The 21,488-nt window shown below is 67.9% G+C and overlaps 3 protein-coding genes across 5 annotated transcripts; 2 read left to right on the top strand and 1 right to left on the bottom strand.

Annotated features, from left to right (window-relative positions):
• Positions 1-102: 102 nt before the first annotated feature.
• CHLRE_01g033200v5 (uncharacterized protein) lies at positions 103-3,571 on the top strand. Its single transcript, XM_043058674.1, has 6 exons — positions 103-373; positions 587-869; positions 1,045-1,225; positions 1,446-1,568; positions 1,754-1,847; positions 2,053-3,571. Exons 2-6 carry the CDS (start codon positions 815-817, stop codon positions 3,169-3,171), a joined length of 1,572 nt encoding a protein of 523 aa, XP_042928588.1. The 5' UTR covers positions 103-373; positions 587-814; the 3' UTR covers positions 3,172-3,571.
• Positions 3,572-3,639: 68 nt separating this feature from the next.
• CHLRE_01g033150v5 (uncharacterized protein) lies at positions 3,640-7,922 on the bottom strand. Its single transcript, XM_001689560.3, has 8 exons — positions 7,569-7,922; positions 7,246-7,320; positions 6,883-6,987; positions 6,545-6,586; positions 6,209-6,247; positions 5,697-5,841; positions 5,190-5,351; positions 3,640-4,904 (listed from the first exon to the last, which is right to left on the bottom strand). Exons 1-8 carry the CDS (start codon positions 7,695-7,697, stop codon positions 4,738-4,740), a joined length of 864 nt encoding a protein of 287 aa, XP_001689612.1. The 5' UTR covers positions 7,698-7,922; the 3' UTR covers positions 3,640-4,737.
• A 430-nt stretch (positions 7,923-8,352) lies between these two features.
• CHLRE_01g033091v5 (uncharacterized protein) lies at positions 8,353-21,405 on the top strand. Of its 3 annotated transcripts, none has more exons than XM_043058672.1 (13): positions 8,353-8,761; positions 9,177-9,475; positions 9,745-9,970; positions 10,294-11,209; positions 11,669-11,768; positions 11,893-12,136; positions 12,519-12,611; positions 12,999-13,277; positions 13,530-13,721; positions 14,131-14,859; positions 15,069-15,371; positions 15,743-15,869; positions 16,095-21,405. In XM_043058672.1, the coding sequence occupies exons 1-13, from the start codon at positions 8,660-8,662 to the stop codon at positions 19,388-19,390; spliced, it is 6,906 nt and encodes a 2,301-aa protein (XP_042928586.1). In that variant the 5' UTR covers positions 8,353-8,659; the 3' UTR covers positions 19,391-21,405. The 3 variants fall into 3 exon arrangements, with proteins under 3 accessions (XP_042928586.1, XP_042928585.1, XP_042928587.1); XM_043058671.1 differs by having other exon boundaries at positions 14,128-14,859; XM_043058673.1 differs by lacking the exon at positions 14,131-14,859.
• Positions 21,406-21,488: the final 83 nt, after the last annotated feature.

Below are 21,488 nucleotides of genomic sequence, written 5' to 3'. Positions count from 1 at the left end.
GCGGGCCTGTCTCGCCGGATCTCTGCATCGTGCATGCCGCAGCGAGCCCTCGCACTGGCCGCTAAACTTTACCATGTTATACACGGGCACTGCAGATGCATTGATCGCAATTTCGAGCCATGAATGCACATACAACGCTCAAACATGCGCGCAGCATTCCAAAGCGCGCTCGCTCGCGAAAAGGCTGTGGGAGTCCCACATGAAACGTAAGGAGCGCTCGGGCAGTTCGAGTCGTGGCTGATAAGCGCCGCGATGAGCTAGGGCCAGAGCGGGTGGGCGCCAACCAGGGTTTCGGCACGCCTATGGGTCCAGGCCTGTCCAGGAAAGCGCTGACCCACACGCATCAACCAGCTGGCCCACAGCGACGCCCAAGGTAACATGTTAGCTTTACAGGCTCTAAATCCTCACAGGTCCAGACGCACGGAGCTAGCCTTGGCGGGCGTGTCCGTGTCTGGGCAGGGGCTGCAGGGGCACAGGCAGGGTGGGCAGGCGCACGCGTACTTACAAGCCAATACAGCCTAGCCAGCAGGCCCGCCCTGTGCCTTGCATCCACAACTAACTGTGAATGCTGACCCCCACTCCCCAGGCGGCTGGGGATGGCGACACCGGCTCGGCCACAAGGATTGGCGGCAGTGGGGTGGCCGTCAGTCCCATCGTGGACGAGGCCAGAGCGAGCCCCGCTGCAGCAACAATGAACCGGCAGCGACGAGTTCACCGCCAAATGCCTGCCACGATAGACATCACTGTCCATAATTAGCAGCAGTAGCAGGAGGTGGAAAGCTGCGCACGCATGTCTGTCTGCAAAGACGGCGCGATGACGGTCTACAAGTTTGACTACACTCCCACCGCACGCGGCTGTACCTGCGAAGGCGAGTGTGTTGTGGTGATGTTGCTGCGAACGGGGTCCAGGCGGCGCCTAAACGCCTGGCGGCAGCTCGGGACCCGCGGGCCGGGGTTCCCGCCGCTGCCGCTGCTCCTGACCCGCTAGCCCTCTAACTCGGGGCGTCCTGTAAACACATGCAAACACGCGCGCATATGCTGCAGCCTGCAAGGCCAAGCTGACGGAAGGCGAGCTGCGGCTGGAGATCACGGCGAGCTCGCCCAAGTCGCCGGGCAAACCGCCGGGCAAGTCCCCGGGCAAGTTGCCGGGCAAGTCGCCGGGCAAGTCACCTGGCAAGTCACCGGCCAAGTCAGGAGGGGGGCGTGAGCCCTCGGCGCGCTACCGGTGCGTGCGTGTGTGCGCGTGTGTGTGAGCGTGTGCGTGTTGCGGGAGGGGTGGCAGAGAAGGGAGGGAGTAGTGTCGCTGGACGAGAGTGCGTGAGCGGCGTGGCCCGTCTGCGCGCATTGCCTTGCCAAAGCACCCTCCCACCTAGCACCATCACCTTCCTGCCGGCATCCCCCTGTCTCCCCGATTCACATCATCCGGTCCCGCACGTGGGTGGCAGGTGCCTGCGCTGCATCACGCCCACCATCGCGGCGCACGCGGTGGCGGCGGCCGGCGGCGTGGTTGAGGACCTGCCCGGACTGCCAGACCTGCGGAAGCCCGACCAGCAGGCGGCCCGGCACAGGTGAGGAGTGGGCTTTGCTGGGCTGTACTGTGACCGCTGTTTAGGTATTAGTGATTAGGGAATGGGGCGGGGTAGGCCGGAGGCTTGGTGGTAACAACCAGGCCGCGTGTCCTACCCCTGGACCGGCATGGCGTGACCAGTAGGGCTTCGCACTGTAAAGGAGCCACCTGCGTTGTTGGGTGCAGGATGCATGAGCTGATCAAGGAGATGGAGGAGCACGTGGCCGCCTTGCCGCAGCCGACCACGGCCGCCGCGTTGCCCAAGAAGCGCAAGGCGCAGGTGCGTGGGCGCGCAGTGTCGTCAGCGTGTCCAGGGCTCAGCGCCAGTGTCAGAAGCGCTTCTTGCGGGGTACTACCGTAGCTACGGCGTAGGCTGTAAGGGTCAGCCCGCCTCGCGCATTCTTGTCGGTGCTCGTGCCAGCCCTCGTACCGCTTTGCCTAACAGCGCCTGTGCGTGCGTTGTTGTGATGTGTCGGCTCCCGCAGGCGCCACGCGGCAAGGCGGCGGCCGCTAGTGGATCCGGCAGCAAGCGGAAGGCGGCTGCGGGCGGCAGCGGCGGCCAGGGCCGGGGCCGGGCCCGGGGCCGCGGCGCTGCTGTAGCTAAGCGTCAGCGGGGCGAGGAGGACGAGGGCGGTGAGGACGAGGAGGCTGGGGAAGCCGAGGAGGCGGAGGAGGCCAGCGGTGAGGACGAGCAAGAGGAGGATGCGCAGCAGGAGGCTGGCAGCAGCGGAGAGCAGGAGGAGGACGAGGGGGAGGAAGAGGAGGAGGAACAGGAGGAGGAGGAGAAGGAGGCGGGCAAGGCCGATGCAGCAAAGCCAGCCGCGGGCAAGGGCCGCACGGCGGGCAAGCGCAGTGGCGAGTCAGCTGCGGCGGCGGAGCAGGAGGCGCAGGAGGAGGCGCAGCCGGAAGGCGAGGAGCAGGGGGAGCAGGAGCTGCAGCTGGGGGAGCAGGAGCAGGAGGAGCAGGAGCTGGGGGAGCAGGAGGAGCAGGAGGACGATGATGACGATACGCCGCTGGGCGCCCTGGTGGCTGGCATGCAAGAGCAGCAGAAGCCGGCGACGGAGCAGGAGCCGACGGCGCAGGGCGACGAGCAGGGCCAGCCGACCCCGGAGACCATGGTCGGAAAGCCCCTGCCTGTGGTGGTAGACATGCTGGAGCGGCAGGGGCAGGAGCAGCAGGGGCAGCGGGGGCAGCGGGGGCAGGGGCAGCAGCAGCCAGGCGCGACTGGTGTGGCACCCGTGCAGATGGCGGCGGCGGCGGTGCGGGCCGCCGGCGCGGCGGTCATGGCGGCGGGCACGGGCGGCAACGGCGCGGCGCCGCAGGGCGCAGTGGAGGCCGTGCTCGCCGCGGCAGAGGACCCCCGCATGGAGGGGGCGCAGCCGGCACTGGGGCCGGATGTGCCGGCGGAGGTGCTGGCGGCGGCGCTGGTGGCGGCTGAGGCGGCGAACGCCAGGGAGTGTGTGGCGGGCCAGGTGGCGGAGGCGCAGATGGGCCCGGTGGCGTTTGAGATTGACGCCGCCGGCAAATCAGAGCGGCAGGCGGTGGCGGAGGCGCCGGCAGGCGAGGGCGACACGGCGGAGGCGGAGGCGGAGGCGGGCGAGTAGGAGTTTGGGATGTGCGAGGATGTTGGGAGTTAGCGTTGCGCCTTTGCCGTTGATGCCGTGTGTTTACGGTAGTATTGCTGTCCTTTGTGCGGGCTTGTTAGCAAGGCGCGGCGATGTTGAAAGGCTTGTTGTTGAAGCAACACGTTTAGAGGGCCCAGACAGCGGCAGGGCCCTCCCCTGGGCCCGGACAGCTGCAAATGCAGTACAGCCCGCAGAGATTGGACAGAGTATCGCCTGGGAAACCCCAAGGACAGCAACGTGGTGCGTTGTGGGCGGTGTTGTGCACGCCCGTATGGATCGATGAGGAATTTGAGCTGGGCAGCACCTGAGCGCCGGGCCCATGCGTTGCAGTTTTGCAGAATGCATACGGTGCTGTGCGCCCTTGTAATCCTGCAAGTTGATAATGGACCAGTCCCAACGGATGAGGGCCCTAGAGAACCAGTCTGGCGGCATCACTTGCAGCCAGAGTCAACACCCCCATTACATTATGTGATGTGACGGCCCGTGTCTTGTGTGTGCGTCAGCCTGCCGCCTGCCTACAATGTGTGGGCCACACGCCTCGCCAGCGTCCTTCTCCGCTGTCCCGATTCTCAGGACAGCCCATCCGCAGTCCGCATCAGACTCCACACCCGCAGCCACCCTCCACGTCCTGCACACCCAAAGGCTCGCGCACACAAGTACAGGTATCACCGCGAGTCACTGAGCTCTGCGGGCGGCCTCTGCAAAATCACATTGCCGCCATCGTCGTGGCGTATGTACACAAGTGCGCGCGGAGCTGGCAAGCCTTCTTCCGGCTCCGCGCGAGCCGCCAAACTCTAAAATGCTCGAGGTAATGATGACGTTCGAGAATCCACATGAATGCATGCACACGCATCAGTAAATCTGTCCAAGCCGCGCATGCACGCACGCCCTTCACACAAGAACAGCCATCACACTCGAGACTTTGCTTCTCATCACCCTCTGCTTATGCTTGTACTAGGAATCCAGCCACGCCCTTCACACAACAACGGCGCCGCTCCCGCCCATCCTCCCTGAACCCATGAAGCACAAACGGGCCACATAGGGCCACGCACCTAGTGCACCTTGGAAAAATGCCGTCGTCCACTTATCTGCCCTCATTATTGTCCCCATCACACAACGCGATATGGCGTGATGCTCGGAATGCCCCACACGCACCATCGCCACTTAGGCCTGCACAACAACCGCGGTCCGGTGTCCGCCAGCCCTCCTCGTCCGCAGCACTTGGAGATGCTGCCATGAACATGTCCATCAGTCACACATGCAGCTGGTGCCTTACACCACCAGCACAGCAATCTAGCATGCCCTCTTGTCCCGCACGCGGCTGCACCCGCACGTAATGAGCCCCCGCGCATGCGCGCGGCACGGCACCTCTCATGCCTGCCCCTTGTCTGCCCGTTCCGAGCACCACACACAGTCTCGTCTCGCCAAGAACCACTCGGTCTCATCAATATGCCACAGCACGCCACAGCACGCCATTCCTGCCTCAGTCCGCTTAAAGAAGGATGCTCGGGTCAATAGCGACTACGGCGCCTCTCTGCCACTCACTCACAACTGCACGACAATGTTGATGGGAGCCGCGTTGCGCCACAGAGACGCCGCCGCCAGGCTCGAGGACGCCGCCGGCGCCGCCTGCTGCCGCAGCTTGCCGTTGCCGCCCTTCCGCGCCGCCTCCTCCGCCTCCTCGGGCACCACCGGCTTGACCCACGAGGTGCCTGCAGACGCAGACGCACGCAACCGCGGGCCGTTGCGGCCACAGGGCCTGGTGGACGAGCGTGTACCCCGACAGGTGCTGGGGCACACGCGGACTGCAAACTCCAACGGCCCTTTCCTGCGGCTTAACATCTAATGCTTCTTATTGGGGTTGGGACAAACACTGTCCCTCCCCTCCCCTCTTGGTCTTGGTTCAGTTGGGTTTGGAGCAAACTATTCCTTCCCTCCCCAGTCCCCTCCCCAGTCCCCAGCCCGCGTTCCCCCCCCTCTGCCCTCCTCTGCCTCACCCTCCTTACGGCGCTGCAGCTCCTTGCGCAGGTCCTCCATCATGCAGCGGATCTGGTGCGCGCACAACCCGCGGATCAGCCCCTTGACGCCCGGCGGCGTGGGGCCGCGAGGCAGGATGGACTGCTCCAGCGTCACCAGCGACTCGGTGGCCTCGGCCGGCTCTGCGACGAAGGGGGGAGGATTGCATGCATCATCACCTTAAGAAATGGAAGTGAGGGATTGTGGATGTGCATATATGTGTGGGCGGGAAGGGGGGATTAGCTGTCCATGGACGACGGAGCGGAGCAGCGGGCGGCGGCGAATGGAATCCGATGTGGGTTTGGCAGCGACAGAGTGCATATGTGCGCCTGTGTTTCAATAGGCCGCTTATTGGGGCGCGTCGATCAATCACCAGCGGCAAAATGCACGTAAGCAACCAACCCAGCAAACAAAGGATGTCAACCGGGTCCTGGGCCCTATCGTGCGCCGGCCGTGCCTTCCCCGCCAGCCCGCCGCCGCGGACTCACTTGGCCCCAGGAAGCCGAACAGCCCCTGCGGCCCGAAGGGGTTGTGGTGGTGGTGGTGCGAGGCCGCGGCCGCGGCCTTGTCTGGGTGGTAGATGGCGTCCAGGGTGGCTTGTGTGAAGGGCTTGACCTCCCAGCAGCCGTCGAACTGGGTTGGGAGAGCGGGGGCGCGGGGTTGGGAGGGGGAGCAGGCCCAGGTGCTTTTAGAAGGGGCCAAGACACACAACTGACACGTGTGTATGGAGATCGAAGTGAGGGGCACCACGGACATGGGCGCCCCAGCAGGGGCTTGAGCACGCACGCCGCAGAGTTACTGCGCGCTGTTGCTGCAGCCGCACCGCCGCTGTGTTGACACCCGCGGCCCAAGGAACAGTGCTGCTGCAGCCGCTCCTGGGCTTTACCTGCCACATGTTTTCCCTGTGCATCCATCAAACCCGTCTTGCGTGCACGGCCACCCCTCCCCCAACAGCCAAGCGCCAAAGGGCCATGGCCGTAACCGAGGGGCCCCCACCCACCTTCTGCATCATGCCCGGCTTGGCCATTTGGAAACGGATCTGGGGCCGAGGCAAGCGGTGGCAGCAGCAGTTAACGCTGAGGCCACGTGATGCCAAGGCAGCGGCTACTAACACACATCTAGGTAACGGGATAATGATGCAGTAAAAGACTCCGCCGGAGGTGGCCACGTGGCCACTTGCCCCTCCTGCCGCCCCGCCTCGCGTGAGCCACAAGGCCCACAACACAATAAAGATCGCCACCGACCCGACACGACCTCTGCACGAACCACAGCCTGCCAGGCTAGTCAGGCCAGCCAGTTAGCCCGGCCATGAGCCAGCGTGCACAAAGGCGCTCACCGTCTTGGCCACATCGTCCTCCCACACGTGCAAGTGCGTCTCCTGCATGCACAGCGGGGGAAAGGCCGAAGGGATCAAACCCGCGCGGGCGGGATTTGCAAACTGCAGAGCAAGCCGGGCGCTGAGGTCCGGGATAACAGCAAGGACGCTAGTCGCCGGTCAACGCCACACGGCCGCAGGGCACACCGCAATCGGCATCCGTATCCTTGGCGCTTATCAGATAGCCCGTCACCGCTGCTGCGTTCCTCTTCACCACCAGCACCAATACTGCAATGAAGCAAACAAACACTAGCAGCAGGAACAACAACAGCAATACCAAACATGTGGGGCCAACTCACAAACGTGATGTTGATGAAGAGGAAGCGGGCCAGCGCGCGGTGCCCGATCTCTAGCTTGCGCCTCCCCTTGCCGTCGTTCTCCACCTCATTCCTGTACGTGCATTCCTGCACGCGCGCGCGCGAGGAGAAAGGCAGTTGCGGGCGACCGAAGGCTCGAAGCTGCGTAAAGGCCCCGGGCCATACCCGCACAGCGTAGCACGGTCTGGCCTGGCTTGCGGACACCTCCCCTGAGCGAGCTGTTGTACGGTGTACGGAAGATGTGTGCGCATGCTCTTTCCCGTGTGCACCCAAACACACCACAGCCAAGTACGCCCACGCCCAAGCAAAACACATTGTTGCGCGCCCCACGCAACCACACCGCACCTTGATTGATCGAAAGATGGAGACCGTGTTTGGGTCTGTCAGGATGTCATAGATGTCGCTTGGGGTGGCGTCAACCTGCGAAGCCATTTCCTACACGGTGATGCGGTATGCGCAGCTGGGTGCTCCCCCTCCGGCCATACGCTTCGCGTGGGGCCCACGTAACCTTGCACAACTGAATCTAGGCGAACGCTGCTATGTGGGATGGCCGGGGGGACGGTGCCGAGCGACAGCAGCGAACGGAAACGACGGTCGCACGCGTGTCCCGACTGCACTGGCTGGTACACGACAGGGGCACTCAGCCGAGTGCCCGCACGGTGACGCACCTTGGCCCGCAGCTTCAGGTTATAGAGAAAACCATTGCCTTCCGTGACCGTGATGGCCTGATCCTTCTCCTTCCACGCCTCTGTGGTGCCCCGGTCCTCGGCGTTCTTTGATTCCTGCGCCTTGCCCATTTGCAACTGACGCCTATATGCCGAACGCTGGTGCTTCGTAGTACCTCAGGCGCTTTATGCTATGGTATAAGTAGGTTTTGGCCAGCACAGGCAAAGGCAGGTGCAGGGCTCAGCGGTGCGGTGTTGCGACGAGGTGTTGCGCGAATTATAGGAGCTATTATCCCTCGCCGTAAAACAAGTGTTTGCCCACTGCAAGGCACCTTTCTCCTCGACTAAAATTTCACCGATCGTTGAGCACGCGAGGTTGGGCCAAAATTCCTGACGCGCATCGGGGTTCGGCACGGACACACCTTGCCCCCGCCGAACGGCCGGAGAGCGCGACTCAAACTCCGCAGCAGCCCGTGGCACCTCGGCGGTCTCACATCCAACTGCTGTAGTGCGTCCAGAGCTGACCGCAGCATCGCCGGGCTGTGCAACTGATGGCATGGAAGGATGGCGTGTGCGGCGGGATTCCGTGCGCATACAAGCGCATACAACCCAATGCCTACGCCGCTATAGCTGTCCTGAGGTGCAGTGATGAGTCAAACTGCACAGCATAGAGCATTCTGGAGGAGCGCCGGCGGCTGCGGGGGGGAAGGGGGCTTGGAGGAGCTTGGCTGGCGGATGGAGGTAGGAAGCACGGAAGGTGTTGGGTATTCTCAGACTTCGAGTTTATTCCGACACAGAGCATTGACGATTTGCCTCAGCCGTATTATCACAATTTCAGCACGAAGGCAAGGGACTTCTCACAGGGTGCTGACGTTCGCGAAGGAGGGAATTACTTTGGCCCTCCTCAGGCCAAGCACGCGGTATCATTCTCGCACAATCATGGCTCTGTAAAGCATTGCTGGGCCCTTGTCAGAACTGGCGGGAGGGGCGCCCTGCTTTAGGACAAATCTCGCTCGCGGCGGAGGACCGGGGCAGCCGACAACAAGATGAGAGTTGTTGCTCTGATATCCGGTGGAAAGGACTCATGCTACTCTATGCAACTATGCAAACAGCATGGCCATGACGTCGTCGCGCTCGCCAACCTGCTGCCGGAGGAATCGGCGCCAGATGAACTGGACTCATTTTGCTTTCAGACGGTAGGCTGTCTTGCGCATTTGCTCCGAGCGGGGGCTGCCGTTGCGACCGGCCGAAAGTGGAATTGTGTTCCATGGCCGTCGCTTGGCCATTTGCTCAGCCGTTGCGTGCCCGATCGTTACCTGTGGTGGATGCAAGGCTACTGCATTTAGCCTGTCGCACGTGTGCGGGTCCTTGAGTTGCTCGCGTTTAAAGCGCGTCGACCGCTCAGCTGGCGGACGCGAGGGACTCCTTGTCTGCGACACACGCCCGAGACGGCCCAGTCTCCGCTCCTGGCAACTAAAAGATTTTCGGGCGTGCGGGCGGGGCCTGCGGCCTCGGTCTCGGTGACTGCGCCTCTACGCCCCACCCTGCTGCTGCGCCGCTCGCTCCTCCTAACCCCCTCGCCTCGCCCTCCCCCGCCCCCTCGCCACGCAGGTGGGCCACCAGCTGGTGGGCGCCTACTCGGCCTGCATGGGCCTGCCGCTGTTCCGCAAGCGCATCTCCGGCACCTCCGCTGTACAGGACCTGGGCTACACCCCCACCGACGGCGACGAGGTGGAGGACCTGTACCAGCTGCTGGCGTACGTCAAGGAGAGCGTGCCGGGCGTGCAGGCGGTGGCCAGCGGCGCCATTGCCTCCGACTACCAGCGGTTGCGGGTGGAGAACGTGTGCAGCCGCCTCAACCTGGTGTCGCTGGCCTACCTGTGGCACCAGCCGCAGCGCCTGCTCATGCGGTGCGCGGGATGCGGAGGGCGTGTGTGTTGGGGTGCCGGGGTTTGGGAGGGAGCTTGCGTGGGGGCGTGCGTGGGTGTGCGTGTATGTCGTGGCATGGGTTTGGGTGGTGTGTGGGCTTGGATGGCGTGTGGGTTTGGGTGGTGCGTGGGTGTGTATTTGCCCATGCGGAGAGCGTGTGTGAAAGAGTGTGCCCAGGGAAGCGATGAAGTGGGATGGGCGGTCACTGACACGGACATTGACGCGGACGCCGACACTGACACTCTGGCAGGGGTATGGTGGAGAGCGGGATGGAAGCCATCCTGGTTAAGGTGGCCTGCCTAGGCCTCAGCCCGCGTAAGCACCTGGGCCGCACCATAGCGGCGCTGGAGCCGCACCTGCTGGCGCTGGCGGACGCCTACGGCTGCAACGTGTGCGGCGAGGGCGGCGAGTACGAGACGCTCACGCTGGACTGCGCCGTGTTCGGGCGCGGCCGCATCGTGCTGGACGAGTTCGAGGTGGGGGCGGGGGGCGTGCGGGGTGTGAAGGGCGGCGTGAGGGGCGTGAGGGGCGGGCGGGGGCTTTAAGCGCTCCCATGAAATCTGTGAACCCAAAGCGGGCCAGGAGATGTATACGCAAAGAGCGAAGGGGGCCAATTTTGTTGTGTGAGGGGAGGGGCGAGGGGCTGGAGCGGGGCGAGGTGCGTAGGGCCGGGAACATGAGGGCGAGCAGCGCGAGGGCCCGCCAGCCCGGGGAGCGCGAGGGCGCGGCACCCATGGCACACCGTCATAACCCCTCGCCCTCCGCGCTCTCCGGCCGCCCCGCCCCTCCAAACCGCCAGATCGAGTACGGCAGCAGTGACGTGGGCCACCTGGTGCCCAAGTCCTACCGCGTGGAGCCCAAGCCCGGCAGCGGCTGGGAGGGCGCCGAGCTGGCCAGCGACGTGCGCATGGTGCCGCACGACTACGTGGCGGGGGCGGGGCAGCGCCTGGGGCGGCGCAGCCTCACGCTCATCCCCCTGGAGGTCTGCGCCGGCGGCGCAGGCGCGGGCGCGGGGCTGGGCGCGGGGCTGGGCGCGGGGCTGGGCGCGGGGGCTGCGGCTGCGAAGGAGGGCCGGGAGGCGGGTGAGAGGGACAAGGAGCTGCAGCGCGAGAAGCTGCAGCAGCACCGCGACTCGCAGCGCGAGGCGGCGCTGCGGGAGGGCATCATGCAGCACGACGGCCGCGACGGCCGCGACCCGCACCACCACACCGAGCAGCCGCCACACCAGCAGCACCAGCAACCGCACCAGCAGCAGACGCAGCAGACGCAGCATCAGCATCACCAGCACCACCAGCAGCAGCAGCCGGCGCACGACTCGCCCGGCCACGGCACCGCCCCCGCCGGCGCACCCTCCGCGCCCGCCGCCCTCGGCGCCATCGCCGCCGCCGCCACGCCCGCCTCCCCACGCACCCACGGCACCTCTCCACACCACGTGTCCCACACCGGCCCCGCCGCCATCGCCGCGGCGGCGGCGGTAGCCGCCGCCGCCGCCGCCGCCAGTCCTTCCGGCTCTCTATCCGGCGCCAGCTCTCTCGACGCCGCCCTTCAGCCGGTGGCGCCGCCGACGTTTGGCGTGCAGGTGTCTCTGTGCAGCGGGCCCGACTACGTGCAGCTGGTGTGTCGGGCGGTGCGCACGCGCTCGGCGCTGCCGTCCGACGTGACGGAGTGCGACACGGTGGCGGCGCTGAATGCGCTGCTGGTGGCGGTGCAGCAGGGTGCGTGCGTGTGTGCGCTGGGAGGGGAGGGGAGGGGAGGGGGAGGGGAATAGGGAGGGGAAGCGGGAGGGGAGGGGGAGGGGACAAGGGAGGGGACAAGGGAGGGGACAAAGGAGGGGAGGGGTGTAGCCGTCCATGGAAGCCGGAGTGGGGACACAGCCGGGTGGTTTGGAACGAGGGACGGGGGAGGCTGGCGTGTGGAGAGAGCGCGGGGCGTTAGGTTGGAGGCGGCTGGGTTGCAGGCGGTATGGGGCCGGGCATCGGTGCTGGCCGCAGTCGGCACCGACCACGCTGTGCAGTATGCCTCCGGCGCTCAACCGCCCTTGCACCGCCCTGTCCGCCCTGTCACCGCTTGCTTCCGCCATCCCGAGCAAACCCCTGCCCTCCGGCCCTGCACCCGCCCACCCCGCTGCCGCCACCCACCACCCACCCCCCTGCCTGCGCCTCCGCCCCCCACAGAGCTGGCCGCTCTTCACATGGACCTGCACCACTGCCTGTTCGTGCACCTGTTCCTGGCCAACATGGGCCACTTCCAGGCAGCCAATGGAGTCTACTGCAAGTGAGACTGCGGCGCGCGCGCGGCAGAACAGCACATGCAGGCAGCGGCGGTGCTACCGGGCGTGCGCTGCACCCTTCCCACCACTTCTTCAACTAATCATGAATGTAACCCCCAACCCCCGCAGGCACTTCCCCGGGCGCGACCCGCCCTCTCGCGCCTGCGTGCAGATCTGCCTGCCGCACGACTGCCCCGTCATGATCGACTTCCTGCTCGCGCGCGGCGGCGCGCCGCCCGCGCTGCCGCCCGGCGGCGGCGCCGCCGCCTCCGGCCGCAGCCCGTTGTCGCCTGTGGCGCGCCACACGCGGCGTGTGCTGCACGTGCAGTCCATCAGCAGCTGGGCGCCGTCCTGCATCGGGCCCTACAGCCAGGTGCGGCCGGGGGGTGGGGGGACGGGAGCAGGGAGGGGCGGGGGAGGGGAGGGGAGGGGATGTGGGGTGGGGAGGGGATGTGGGGTGGTTACTGGGTCGCTGGGGGGCCACAGGGGTTGAAATGCACGCGTCATCTTAGAATGCCCGGCGCATACGGGCGGAGGGGAGCGGGGAAGGGAGGACATGTGGGGTGGTTGCTGTGTGCGTGGCGGCTGTGTCTTCCGTACGGGCGCACACGCAAGCGCGCAGCAGGCATGGCACCTGAATCCACGGCTCCTTGTGCTTCCGCACCGCCTTCACATACGCACCGCTCTCCACACACCCCTCTTCACACCTCCCTGCCGACGTGCCCGCCTCCTCTGCCCCCCCCCCCCTCCCCCAGGCCACCAGCTACCGCGGCCTGGTGTACCTGGCGGGTGTGATCCCGCTGGACCCACCCGCCATGACGCTGGTGCCGGGCGACATCACGGCGCAGGTGAAAAAGGGGCGGGCGGGGGCAGAGCGTGTGTGTGTGCGTGCGTGCGTGCGTGCGTGCGTGCGTGCGTGCGTGCGTGCGTGCGTGCGTGCGTGTGTGTGTGTGTGTGTTGGGGGGGGCAGCGTGTGTCCCACGCGTGTGTGCGGGGCGGAGTGGGGTGGGGGGATACGGTACGAGCGAGCTCAGCGGTCCCAAGTTGAGGCCTAGGGTGGAGCGTGAACACCATGGGCAACAGGGCGAGAAGGGGACAGCCGGAGCCGCATAGTGTCGCTGTCACCAATGCCTGATTTGGCCGCGACGCGCGCTCGCTCATATATGAATGCCATCTTACGCCCGGGATGTCCCCTGCCTACCCCTGTCTGCCGCCGTCTGCGCCGCCTGCCTCAGGTCCTGCGCGCCATGACCTCGTGCGAGGCGGTGGCGGTGGCGCAGCGCACCACAGTGGTCGGCGCCGCCCTGGGCCTCACAGTCTACCTGGCGTCCGGAGGCGTAGGAGCCGGCAGCAGCAGCAGCAGTAGCAGTGGCAGCAGCAGCGCGGCGGGGTGCGGCGGCGCCGGCGGAGCTGGGCCTGTGGAGCGCAGCGGCGGGAGCGGGAGTGGGAGCGGTGGCGGCAGCGGGGCGGAGCTGCGCGCGCTGGCACGGGCGGCGGTGGAGGCGCTGCTCGAGGTGCGTGGGTTTGCGGCGGCAGTGGCGGCGGTAGTGGCGGCGGCGGGCTGGGTGACGTCAGGGTACTGCTGCGTTTGTTCGGGTGCGGGTGCAAGTGCTGGCCGCCGATGAGGGCGATGCGTGCGTGCTGCGTGTGTCTACTCCGTACGTACACACCCCGCCGTTGTCCCCTCCTGCCCCTCCTAGCCTGCTGTCTACTTCGCTGTACCAATCTTTGCAACCCCTCATCCCCAACCGCCTCGCCCCCCACAGCATGGCCTGCCCGGCTACGCGGCGGCGCCCAGCACCTCCGGCCGCACCACCACCGGCGGCATGATGTACGGCGGCGGCGTGATGTACGGCGGCGGCGGCGGTGGCGGGGTGCCGTACAGCCGCTACAGCCGCAGCAGCAGCAACTTCGACACCGGGAGCGTGGGGTCGGGCACGCCGCGCGGGGGCAACCAGGTACGACACGTGTTCACGTGGCGCAAACACACGCGAGCTCACGCACGCACACTAACGCGTGTCAATGGACAAATGGCGCACATGCACGGTTGGGGGGGCGGCGGGGAGCCGTGGGTGTCACCTTCAAGGCGGGGGGTGCCGGGGCCGGGACCGTGGAGCGGGCCCCGTTGGCCTCCTGCTTTGTGTGGCTTGCCTGTGTGTGTGCCCTCGGCCCTGTGTGACCCTGCAATGTGGACCGTGTGCCGTGAATCCACGCGTGCCGTGTATGTGTGTTTGTGTTTTGCTCCAAACCACCTCCTCCGTGCATATGGCTCCGCGGCTGCCTCTCTGGCCTCCTGTTCCTCCGGCTCCCTCCCCTCCCTCCCCGGACTGCCTCCACCTCACCTCACCCCACCCCGGCCCTCAGCAGCAGCAGCCGCAAGCAGCCCCCACCACGCCACAATCCGCACGGCAGCTGCCCACACCTACCCAGCCCCACCACCTGCCCCAGCAGCAGCAGCAGCAACAGCAACAGCCGCTGCCGCTGCCGCTGCCGCTGCACTTTGCCAGCAAGCGGCACCTGCACCCCCACCCCCACCCCACCCTGCACCTGGCACACCTGGAGCCTCTCCACCACCCCGACCTCCACCCCGACCTCCACCTGCACTACCTCCACCTGCACTCGCCGGCGTCGCCGCTGGCCTCGCCCCGCTCCCCCGGGCCGCACCCGCCGCCGCCCAGCCCGCCGCAGTCCGGCTGCTGCGGGCCGCCGCCGTCGTCCACCGCACCTGCCGCGACCGGCAGCGGCGGCGGCGGCGGCGTGGGGCCGGCGGCTCATCCTAGCCACAACCCACACAGGGGCCCTCAGCAGCAACCAGACACAGACCAGCAGCAGCAGCTACCAGGCACAGACCAGCAGCAGCAGCAGCGCACGGGGCTGCTCGGGGGGCGCGCGAGCCACCCCGGCGGCAGCCACCACCACCAGCAGCAGCAGCAGCAGCTGCCGCCAGCTCACGTGCACGACAGCAGCCCGCACGCCGTGGGACACGGACACGCACACGCACAGGACGGACACGCAGCCCGGCCCGCCCTGCCATTGCGCAACGACATCTCCCGCCACCGCGCCAACCACCAGCCGCACCGCACAGCCAACATGGACGCGAGTATTGCCCTCGGGCTCTCCGCTCTGTAGCACAGACATGCCTACACCGCTCCGTCCTTTGTCCGCATCAAGCACCGCTTGCCGAAACCTCGATAGCGGCCTTCAGCAGCCTTCCACTGCCCCTGCCTCCTTCAAACCTCACTCCGCTTCGCCCTGTGGCCCTTCCCCCTCCTCCCCAAACATTATGCATCCCGACACACACACAGGCTGGCGGCTTCATGGCAAACGCGTCCGCCGGCTTCTTCGGCGGCGGCGGCGCTTCCAACGGCGGCCTTGCGGCCCTGGGCGGTCTGTCGGCGCCCGGCAGCCGCCGCGGCCCCATCATGCTAGGAGCCGACGCGCCTGACGAGGAAGAGGAGGAGGAGGCCGCGGCGGAGGCGGCCGCCGCCGGGGGCGGCGGAGGCGGCTCGCACACGCCTCCGCAACGGTCCGCGACGGTGAACGGCCTGGTGGCGCCGCCGCAGCAGAACCAGGCGGTGGTGCTGGACCCCTACCTGCAGCCGCCCGAGGTGTGCGTGCGTGTGTGTGTGTGTGTGTGTGTGTGTGTGTGTGTGTGTGTGTGTGTATATGCTTGTGTGTTGAGAGAGCGCGGTCGTGGGTGTGAAGGAGGGGGGGGGGGCGGGTGGGGATGCAGACGTGGGTGCAGGGAGGTTTGCATGGCGGTGTGTGGCGCCCACTGTGTTCCCGCTGTGCCCCTGGACGTCAGCACTTCCATGTTTGATACGGTACAAACCGTTGGCATGAATCGCTCCCCCCGGCCCGGCCGAAGAATACTTCACTTACTTCTGCTCGCGCATGTGCATCGCCCCCGGCAACCCGAACCCGGGCTCCCATGCTAACCCTCTCCTCCCCTCCCTCCCCTAACCCCCCCCCCCTGCAGGTCCGGTCCAGCATGCGGCCCAGTGTGCTGTACGTGACGGTGCCGTCCCTGCCGCGCGGCAGCCTGGTGGAGATCGAGCCGGTGTGCCTGGACGTGGACGCGCTGGCGGTCATACGCCGCCTGGCCAGTGAGTGGGGGGGTGGGGGGGGGTGGGGTAGTCCAGAACCCAGAGGGGCGCGGCACGGGGGCGCGGGGTACAGGGGTAGGGGCGTCGCGCGGCGTGCGTCCTCTTGGGCGGCACTGCGGTTTGGCTTCCCAGTGCGTTCCGCGACGGCTCCTACGGCCCCTGCGGCCCTGCCGTGACACGCACCCCGCCGGATTCGCTCCTCCTTGCGCCTGCCTTCCGCCGCAGGCCACGAGAGCCTGGTCAAGGCCGCGCGCCGCATCAACAGCCAAGCCGACTCACTCCACGCGCACGGCAGCAGCGCCGGCCTGCACGGCCACCACGCCCAACACCCCATGCCGCACTCCTTCTCCGGCGGCTCCGGCAGCGCCGGCGGCGCGCCGCCCGCCGCCGCCGCCGCCGCCGCCGCGTCCTCGTCTGCGGGCGGCGCCCCCGGCGGCGGCCCCGCCGGCGGCGTGGCCCACAGCGCCCCCGGCCCGCCCGCCGCCGCCTCCTGGTCCGACCTGCCGCCCACGCCGCGCGGCTCCATGGAGAGCGCCGCCAGCGCCGGCCTGCGCGCCCACTCGGAGTCCTGCTCCGGCGGCTCAGGCCAGCTCGGCCACGCCGGCTCCGGCGCAGCCGGCGCCGCTGCGAGCGGTGGCGGCGCAGCCGCTGCCGCCGCCGGCACGGCAGCGCCTTCGCAGCCGCCGCCGCCAGCTGCTGCCGCCGGCGCCGGCGCCGCCGCTAACCACCATGTTAGCAGCGGCATGGGCGGCGGTGGGCACGGTCACGGCCCGTTGTCGTGGCAGGTGAGCAGCGACGCGCTGGCGGCGGCGGTGGCCCACCTGCCGCCGGGGGCCCGCGGCCACGTGGCGGCGGCGCCGCTGCCCAGCCATGTGCTCAGCGCCGCCGGCTTCATGAGCCCCGACGTGGGCAGCCTGGCCGGCACGCCGCTGGCCGGCAACTCCATGCTGCACAGGCAGCGCAGCTCCGGACTGGGGCTGCTGCCGCCCGGCCGCCACGACAGCGGCCGGCAGGAGCAGCAGCAGCAGCAGCTGCCGCAGCTGCCGGGCCTGGCGGCGGCGGCTGCCGCCGCCGTGGCGGCGGACGCCGGCCGTGACGCCGCCGCGCCACCGCGGCGCGGCCAAGCGGCGGGGGCGCCGCCGCCACCGTCGGCGCAGTCGTCCAGCAACGCGCTGATGTCGCCGATGTTCGCGCACCTGCTGCAGCAGCAGCCGGTGCCGTGGGCGGAGGCGGCCGGCGGTGGCGGCGGGAGCGGCGGTGACACCATGATCGACGACAGCAGTGCCGAAAAGCTGCCGGAGCGGATGCAGCCGATGCTGCAGCCGGCGCCGGCGTCGGCGCCCGTGGTGCTATCGCAGTCGCATTCGCGCCGCAGCGGTGGCAGCAGCGGCGCCGGGCCGCTGGCCCCCAGCGGCGGCAGCAGCAGTGGCGGCATGGGGCTTCGTGAGATGCTGTCGGCGGCGGCCGCCGCCGCCGGCGTGGGCCCCGGCGGCCGCGTGAGCTACAGCGGCAGCAGCGGCAGCGGCGGCGCCATGGCGGCTGTGGCGGCGGCAGCCGCCGCCGCCAACCCGTACCAGCGCTGCAGCCTTGACGGCAACATCCTGTCCTTCGAGGTGTCCAGCGGCGCCCGCGGCAGCTCCTACGGCCTCGTGGCTGGCTCGCCGCTGCCCGCGCCCCTGCCGCTGGCGCACCCGGCGGCGGCGGCGGCGGCGGCGGCGGGGCTCGGCAGCGGCGGCGGCGGTGGCGGCGCCCTGGCCCACTTCAACGGGCCGCTGGGCCGGCCGCGGCCAGCCGCCATCACGGTACCGCCCGCCGCAATGGCCGCACAAGTGGCGCTGGCGCCCGCGGGCGCCCTCTCCGCGGCGCAGCTCAGCGCCAGCACCAGCGCCGGCGCCAGCCTCAGCCCTTTTGAGGGCGGAGGTGGCAATGCCGCCGCCGCTGCGGCCACTGCGGCCGCCGCCGCCGCCTCGGCGGCGCTTGACCCGTCATGCGTGCCCCCGATGCGCGTGCCCGCGGTCTCGGTGTCGGCAGCGCCGCCGGCGGCGCCACTGTCGCCCTACGGCCGCAGCACCACGCCCCCGCCCAGCAGCACCACCGCCCACACAGCCAGCGCGCTGACGCCCACGCCTCACGCGCAGGCGCAGGCGCATGCGCACGGGCAGCCCGCAAGCCAGCCGCACCCGCTGCCGCCCGCGACGCCCAGTGCCGTCAGCGCGCTGCCGCCCACGTTTGGCAGCAGCAGCGCCGCCGCCACGCCCAGCGCGCCTGCCGCCGCTGCCGCTGCCGCCGCTGCCAACAGTAACAACAACAACAGCAGCAGTGACGTTATGGTCACGACGGTGTGCTGCTACGGCCACGTCCTGCGGTCGCTGTTCCACCTGCCGCCCGCCGTCTTCGCGCCAGGCGTCACCACGGCGCAGCTCACGCGCCGCTTCCGCCGCGCCGTCGCCTCCGTGCTGGCGGCGCACGGCATGGACATGTCGTGCCTGATCTGGGTGCGGGTGTGGTACGAGAAGGACGCCGTACAGCTGCAGGACGATGAGTACGGCTACTGCCTCCCGGCGCAGCCGCCGCCGGCGCCCGCCGCCGGGTCCGTGCTGCACGCCCGCAGCGATGACGTGGACGCCAGTGGCGGTGGCGGCGGCGCCAGCAGCGGCCCGGACCATGGCGGCGGCAGCAGTGGCGAGGACGGCGGCAGCGGCACTGAGCGGCGGCGCGACGCCAGCGGCGGCATGGCCGCCGTCGCCGCGGCGGCGCTGTCACAGGGCAGGGCGGTGGTGCCGCCGCCGTCCGCCGCGGCGCGCCAGGCGGCGGCGGCGATTGAGGCGATGAACCTGGCCTCGCCGTCGCACCCGCCCGCAGACGGCACTGGCGGCAGCGCCGGAAACGGAGACGGTGACGAGTCGTGTACCCGCAACCCGCTGCCGCTGCCGCTGCCGACGGCGGAGCAGCCGGTGTCGCCGCTGCCAAGCTCCCTGGCGGCGGCGGCGGCTGGCGGCGTGCAGACGCAGGTGCAGGGGCTGCTGCAGTCGCAGCTGCTCAGCCCGCACCCCACGCACGTCACGGACTCCGCCGCTGCCGCCGACGGCCTGCCTGCTCCTGGGGCGGGCACGGCCAGCAACGGCGGCTCGCCGGCACGCACGCCCACGCCCGGGAAAGGCGAGCACCGCGACCACGGCCACAGCCACAACGGCCACACAACGAGTAGCAGCGGCAGCGGCGGCGGCGGCCACCCCGGCCACGGCGGCGCCGGCTCTGGAATGGGGCACAGCCATGGCACGCACGGCCACGGCCACAGCGCCCACCACACGCACGGCGAGCACCACGGGCACGGCCACGCCCACGGCAACAGCGGCGGGCACCAGCACCACCACTCCCGCCACCACCACCACCGCCACTCGCAAGCGCAGAGCCATTTCCACGTGGCCTGGGTGCCTGTGCAGCGCGTGTCCACCAACGCGCCGCAGCCGCCGCAGGTGGTGGCGGTGCTGGAGCTGCTGGCGGCGCTGCCGTCGCCCTAAGAGGTACCGGTGCTTGCCTAGCCTTGAGTGACAGCGATGGAGGGCTGGAGGGCTAGGGGTCGGCAGGGGCGGACATGCGGGCCTTGCCCAACTGGGTCGGGTCGCTCGGGTCGCTCGGGTCGGTCGCGCTGGTGCGGTGGCGTTTCGGCTGGGTTCGAGCTGTGGGGAGGGGGGAGGCGGCTGGGGAGGTGGCGCGTCCAAGGGCGCGGGACGGTGGCCAAGACAGAGTGGTCACGGGTCAGTTACCTGATGAATTTGTTGCGAGCAGTCGACGCGAGGCCACAAGACCGGGCAACAATGTCAATGATTGCAATGCCTGGGTGTGGCCGGTAGGGGCATGGGGGTGGGTGTAGGGACGACCCGGGATGTGCGGCGCGCACGTGTGAAGGCGTATCACGTGCCGTGCCTAAATTCTGCGCTTGCGTGTGACGTGCCTGCGTGCCGGTCGCGCGTTTTGGGGGGCTGGCTACCGCCGACTAACTCGACGCGCAGCGGCGTGTTATAGTATAGGGTATGCGCCCACGGTATGCGCCCCGGCTTATTTTAAGTTTTGTTTTGGCAGTTGCATAACAGATATTCGCCCACGCTTTGTGGCCCGGGATCCTATGTGTACGTGCGCGTGTGCTGGCAACATGCTTGCCGTAGTGCCCTTTATAGGAATAAAGTTACAGCCCCGGTTTAAGGGGAGGCGCGGCAAGCTTGGCCGCTCGTGTGGCAGTCCGCGCCAGTCGATCTGGGCGGCACGTGTGGGCATCCGCCGGGATCCTGTTCTCGCAGTTTGTTTATGACTAGGTGCATTGGGTGGGGGGAAGCGAACCGTAACCTCACACGTGCGCATGCAACGCTGCGACACGCCTAGTGCTAAGCTTGCTGCCACGACGCATGCCGGTGCTCACGGCGGCATCGACATGCGACGTCGCGGATGCTGAGAGCACTTCAGTGTTTTTGGGTGACGCACGGCACCGGGTCGCCTCGAACGGCTTGTCGTGGCGCTGTTGCGTCTTGGATTGAGCGTGGGCGTGTCGGCTACTGAGGAACGCGACTAGCCATGTACTGTCATTGCGGCAAGTGTGGAAGGAGGCTTGCTAGGGGTTTAGGTGGCGAGGGTGGTTCACATAATCCAATCCATTCTTTTAATGTTTTGCGTTTCTGGAAGCGATGCGGGCTTGGTTGTGCCAAATAAGCTTGGACCGTGGTTCTGGGTACGTGCATGCGGTCACGTGAGGGCGTGACGGCTACAGCTTCGATGTGGAGATTCCGGTCTGGGCTCAAATGAACCAAGATCCGACGGGGGGGCTGCGGAGCAAACGTGCGCAAGGGACCGGCAACAAAGGAGGCCTGCCGACTATGATGCATGTACAATGGAGGGCTGCTTCTGGTCAGGGTGCAACGGACTGGATAGGAGATGGGCGAAGGCGTCGCCTTCGCGGGGAGATGGAGGAGTTTAATGGCGGACAGCTGCGAGCTTAATTGCAGTTGTTGATGGCACAGAAGATTGATCAATATCGTTGGTATGGCGCAAGCCGTGCGTTTAGTATGGCAGGGGTGTGGCACGCGGCAAGGAGTGAGCGGGCGCGGTGTGTTGTGTGTTGACGCGCGGGCGTAGCTACAACACGCTGTAAGCTCGACAGGGGGCGACGGAGGTGGCTACACACGGCGCGCACGTCCTGGTGCAGCTGCATTTGTAAGCTTGTTGGAGACAAAGATGGACAGCCAAATTGACAACCTGGAGCAGGCCATGCCTGGCAAGCTAGAAGTCCTAAAGGTGGGCTGGGTCTGTGGCACGCACGGATTGTGTCACAGGCGGCTCACTTATCACCTGTCTCGGCGAGGCACAGAATGTGCGGGTCCCGGGCTGGCGTGGCGGCCCACTGTGGCGGAGCGTCAACGTGGTGGTGCGGCGGTCCTGCGCGTCGGCGTTTGGGCTGCTCGCCAGGCTGCTCCGCGGGCCGGCCCGCGGCCCAGCTACCAGTGCCCGCGCTCCCAACCCCATTTGTGTTTAACCCTGCGACCCGTTCCCTCCACCCTTTCGCAGTCGTGATGCCGGGTGCAATGTGTAAGGGTGCAAGCGTCTACTCAAGACCCCAACATAGCCGGG

This window comes from Chlamydomonas reinhardtii, chromosome 1 (genome assembly GCF_000002595.2).
Source record: "Chlamydomonas reinhardtii strain CC-503 cw92 mt+ chromosome 1, whole genome shotgun sequence".
Lineage (NCBI taxonomy): Eukaryota > Viridiplantae > Chlorophyta > Chlorophyceae > Chlamydomonadales > Chlamydomonadaceae > Chlamydomonas > Chlamydomonas reinhardtii.
This window is presented reverse-complemented; position numbering and strand designations above follow the sequence as displayed.

Coding starts and splice junctions, on each gene's coding strand:
- CHLRE_01g033200v5 (XM_043058674.1), top strand. CDS start 815: ATGACGGTCTACAAGTTTGACTACACTCCCACCGCACGCGGCTGTACC. Junction 870..1,044: donor ACGCGGCTGTACCTGCGAAG/GCGAGTGTGTTG, acceptor CATATGCTGCAG/CCTGCAAGGCCAAGCTGACG. Junction 1,226..1,445: donor GAGCCCTCGGCGCGCTACCG/GTGCGTGCGTGT, acceptor CGTGGGTGGCAG/GTGCCTGCGCTGCATCACGC.
- CHLRE_01g033150v5 (XM_001689560.3), bottom strand. CDS start 7,697: ATGGGCAAGGCGCAGGAATCAAAGAACGCCGAGGACCGGGGCACCACA. Junction 6,587..6,882: donor TCTTCATCAACATCACGTTT/GTGAGTTGGCCC, acceptor CTGTGCATGCAG/GAGACGCACTTGCACGTGTG. Junction 5,352..5,696: donor GTTCGGCTTCCTGGGGCCAA/GTGAGTCCGCGG, acceptor CCTTCGTCGCAG/AGCCGGCCGAGGCCACCGAG.
- CHLRE_01g033091v5 (XM_043058671.1), top strand. CDS start 8,660: ATGCAACTATGCAAACAGCATGGCCATGACGTCGTCGCGCTCGCCAAC. Junction 12,612..12,998: donor CGGGCGACATCACGGCGCAG/GTGAAAAAGGGG, acceptor CGCCTGCCTCAG/GTCCTGCGCGCCATGACCTC. Junction 14,860..15,068: donor ACCGCACAGCCAACATGGAC/GCGAGTATTGCC, acceptor ACACACACACAG/GCTGGCGGCTTCATGGCAAA.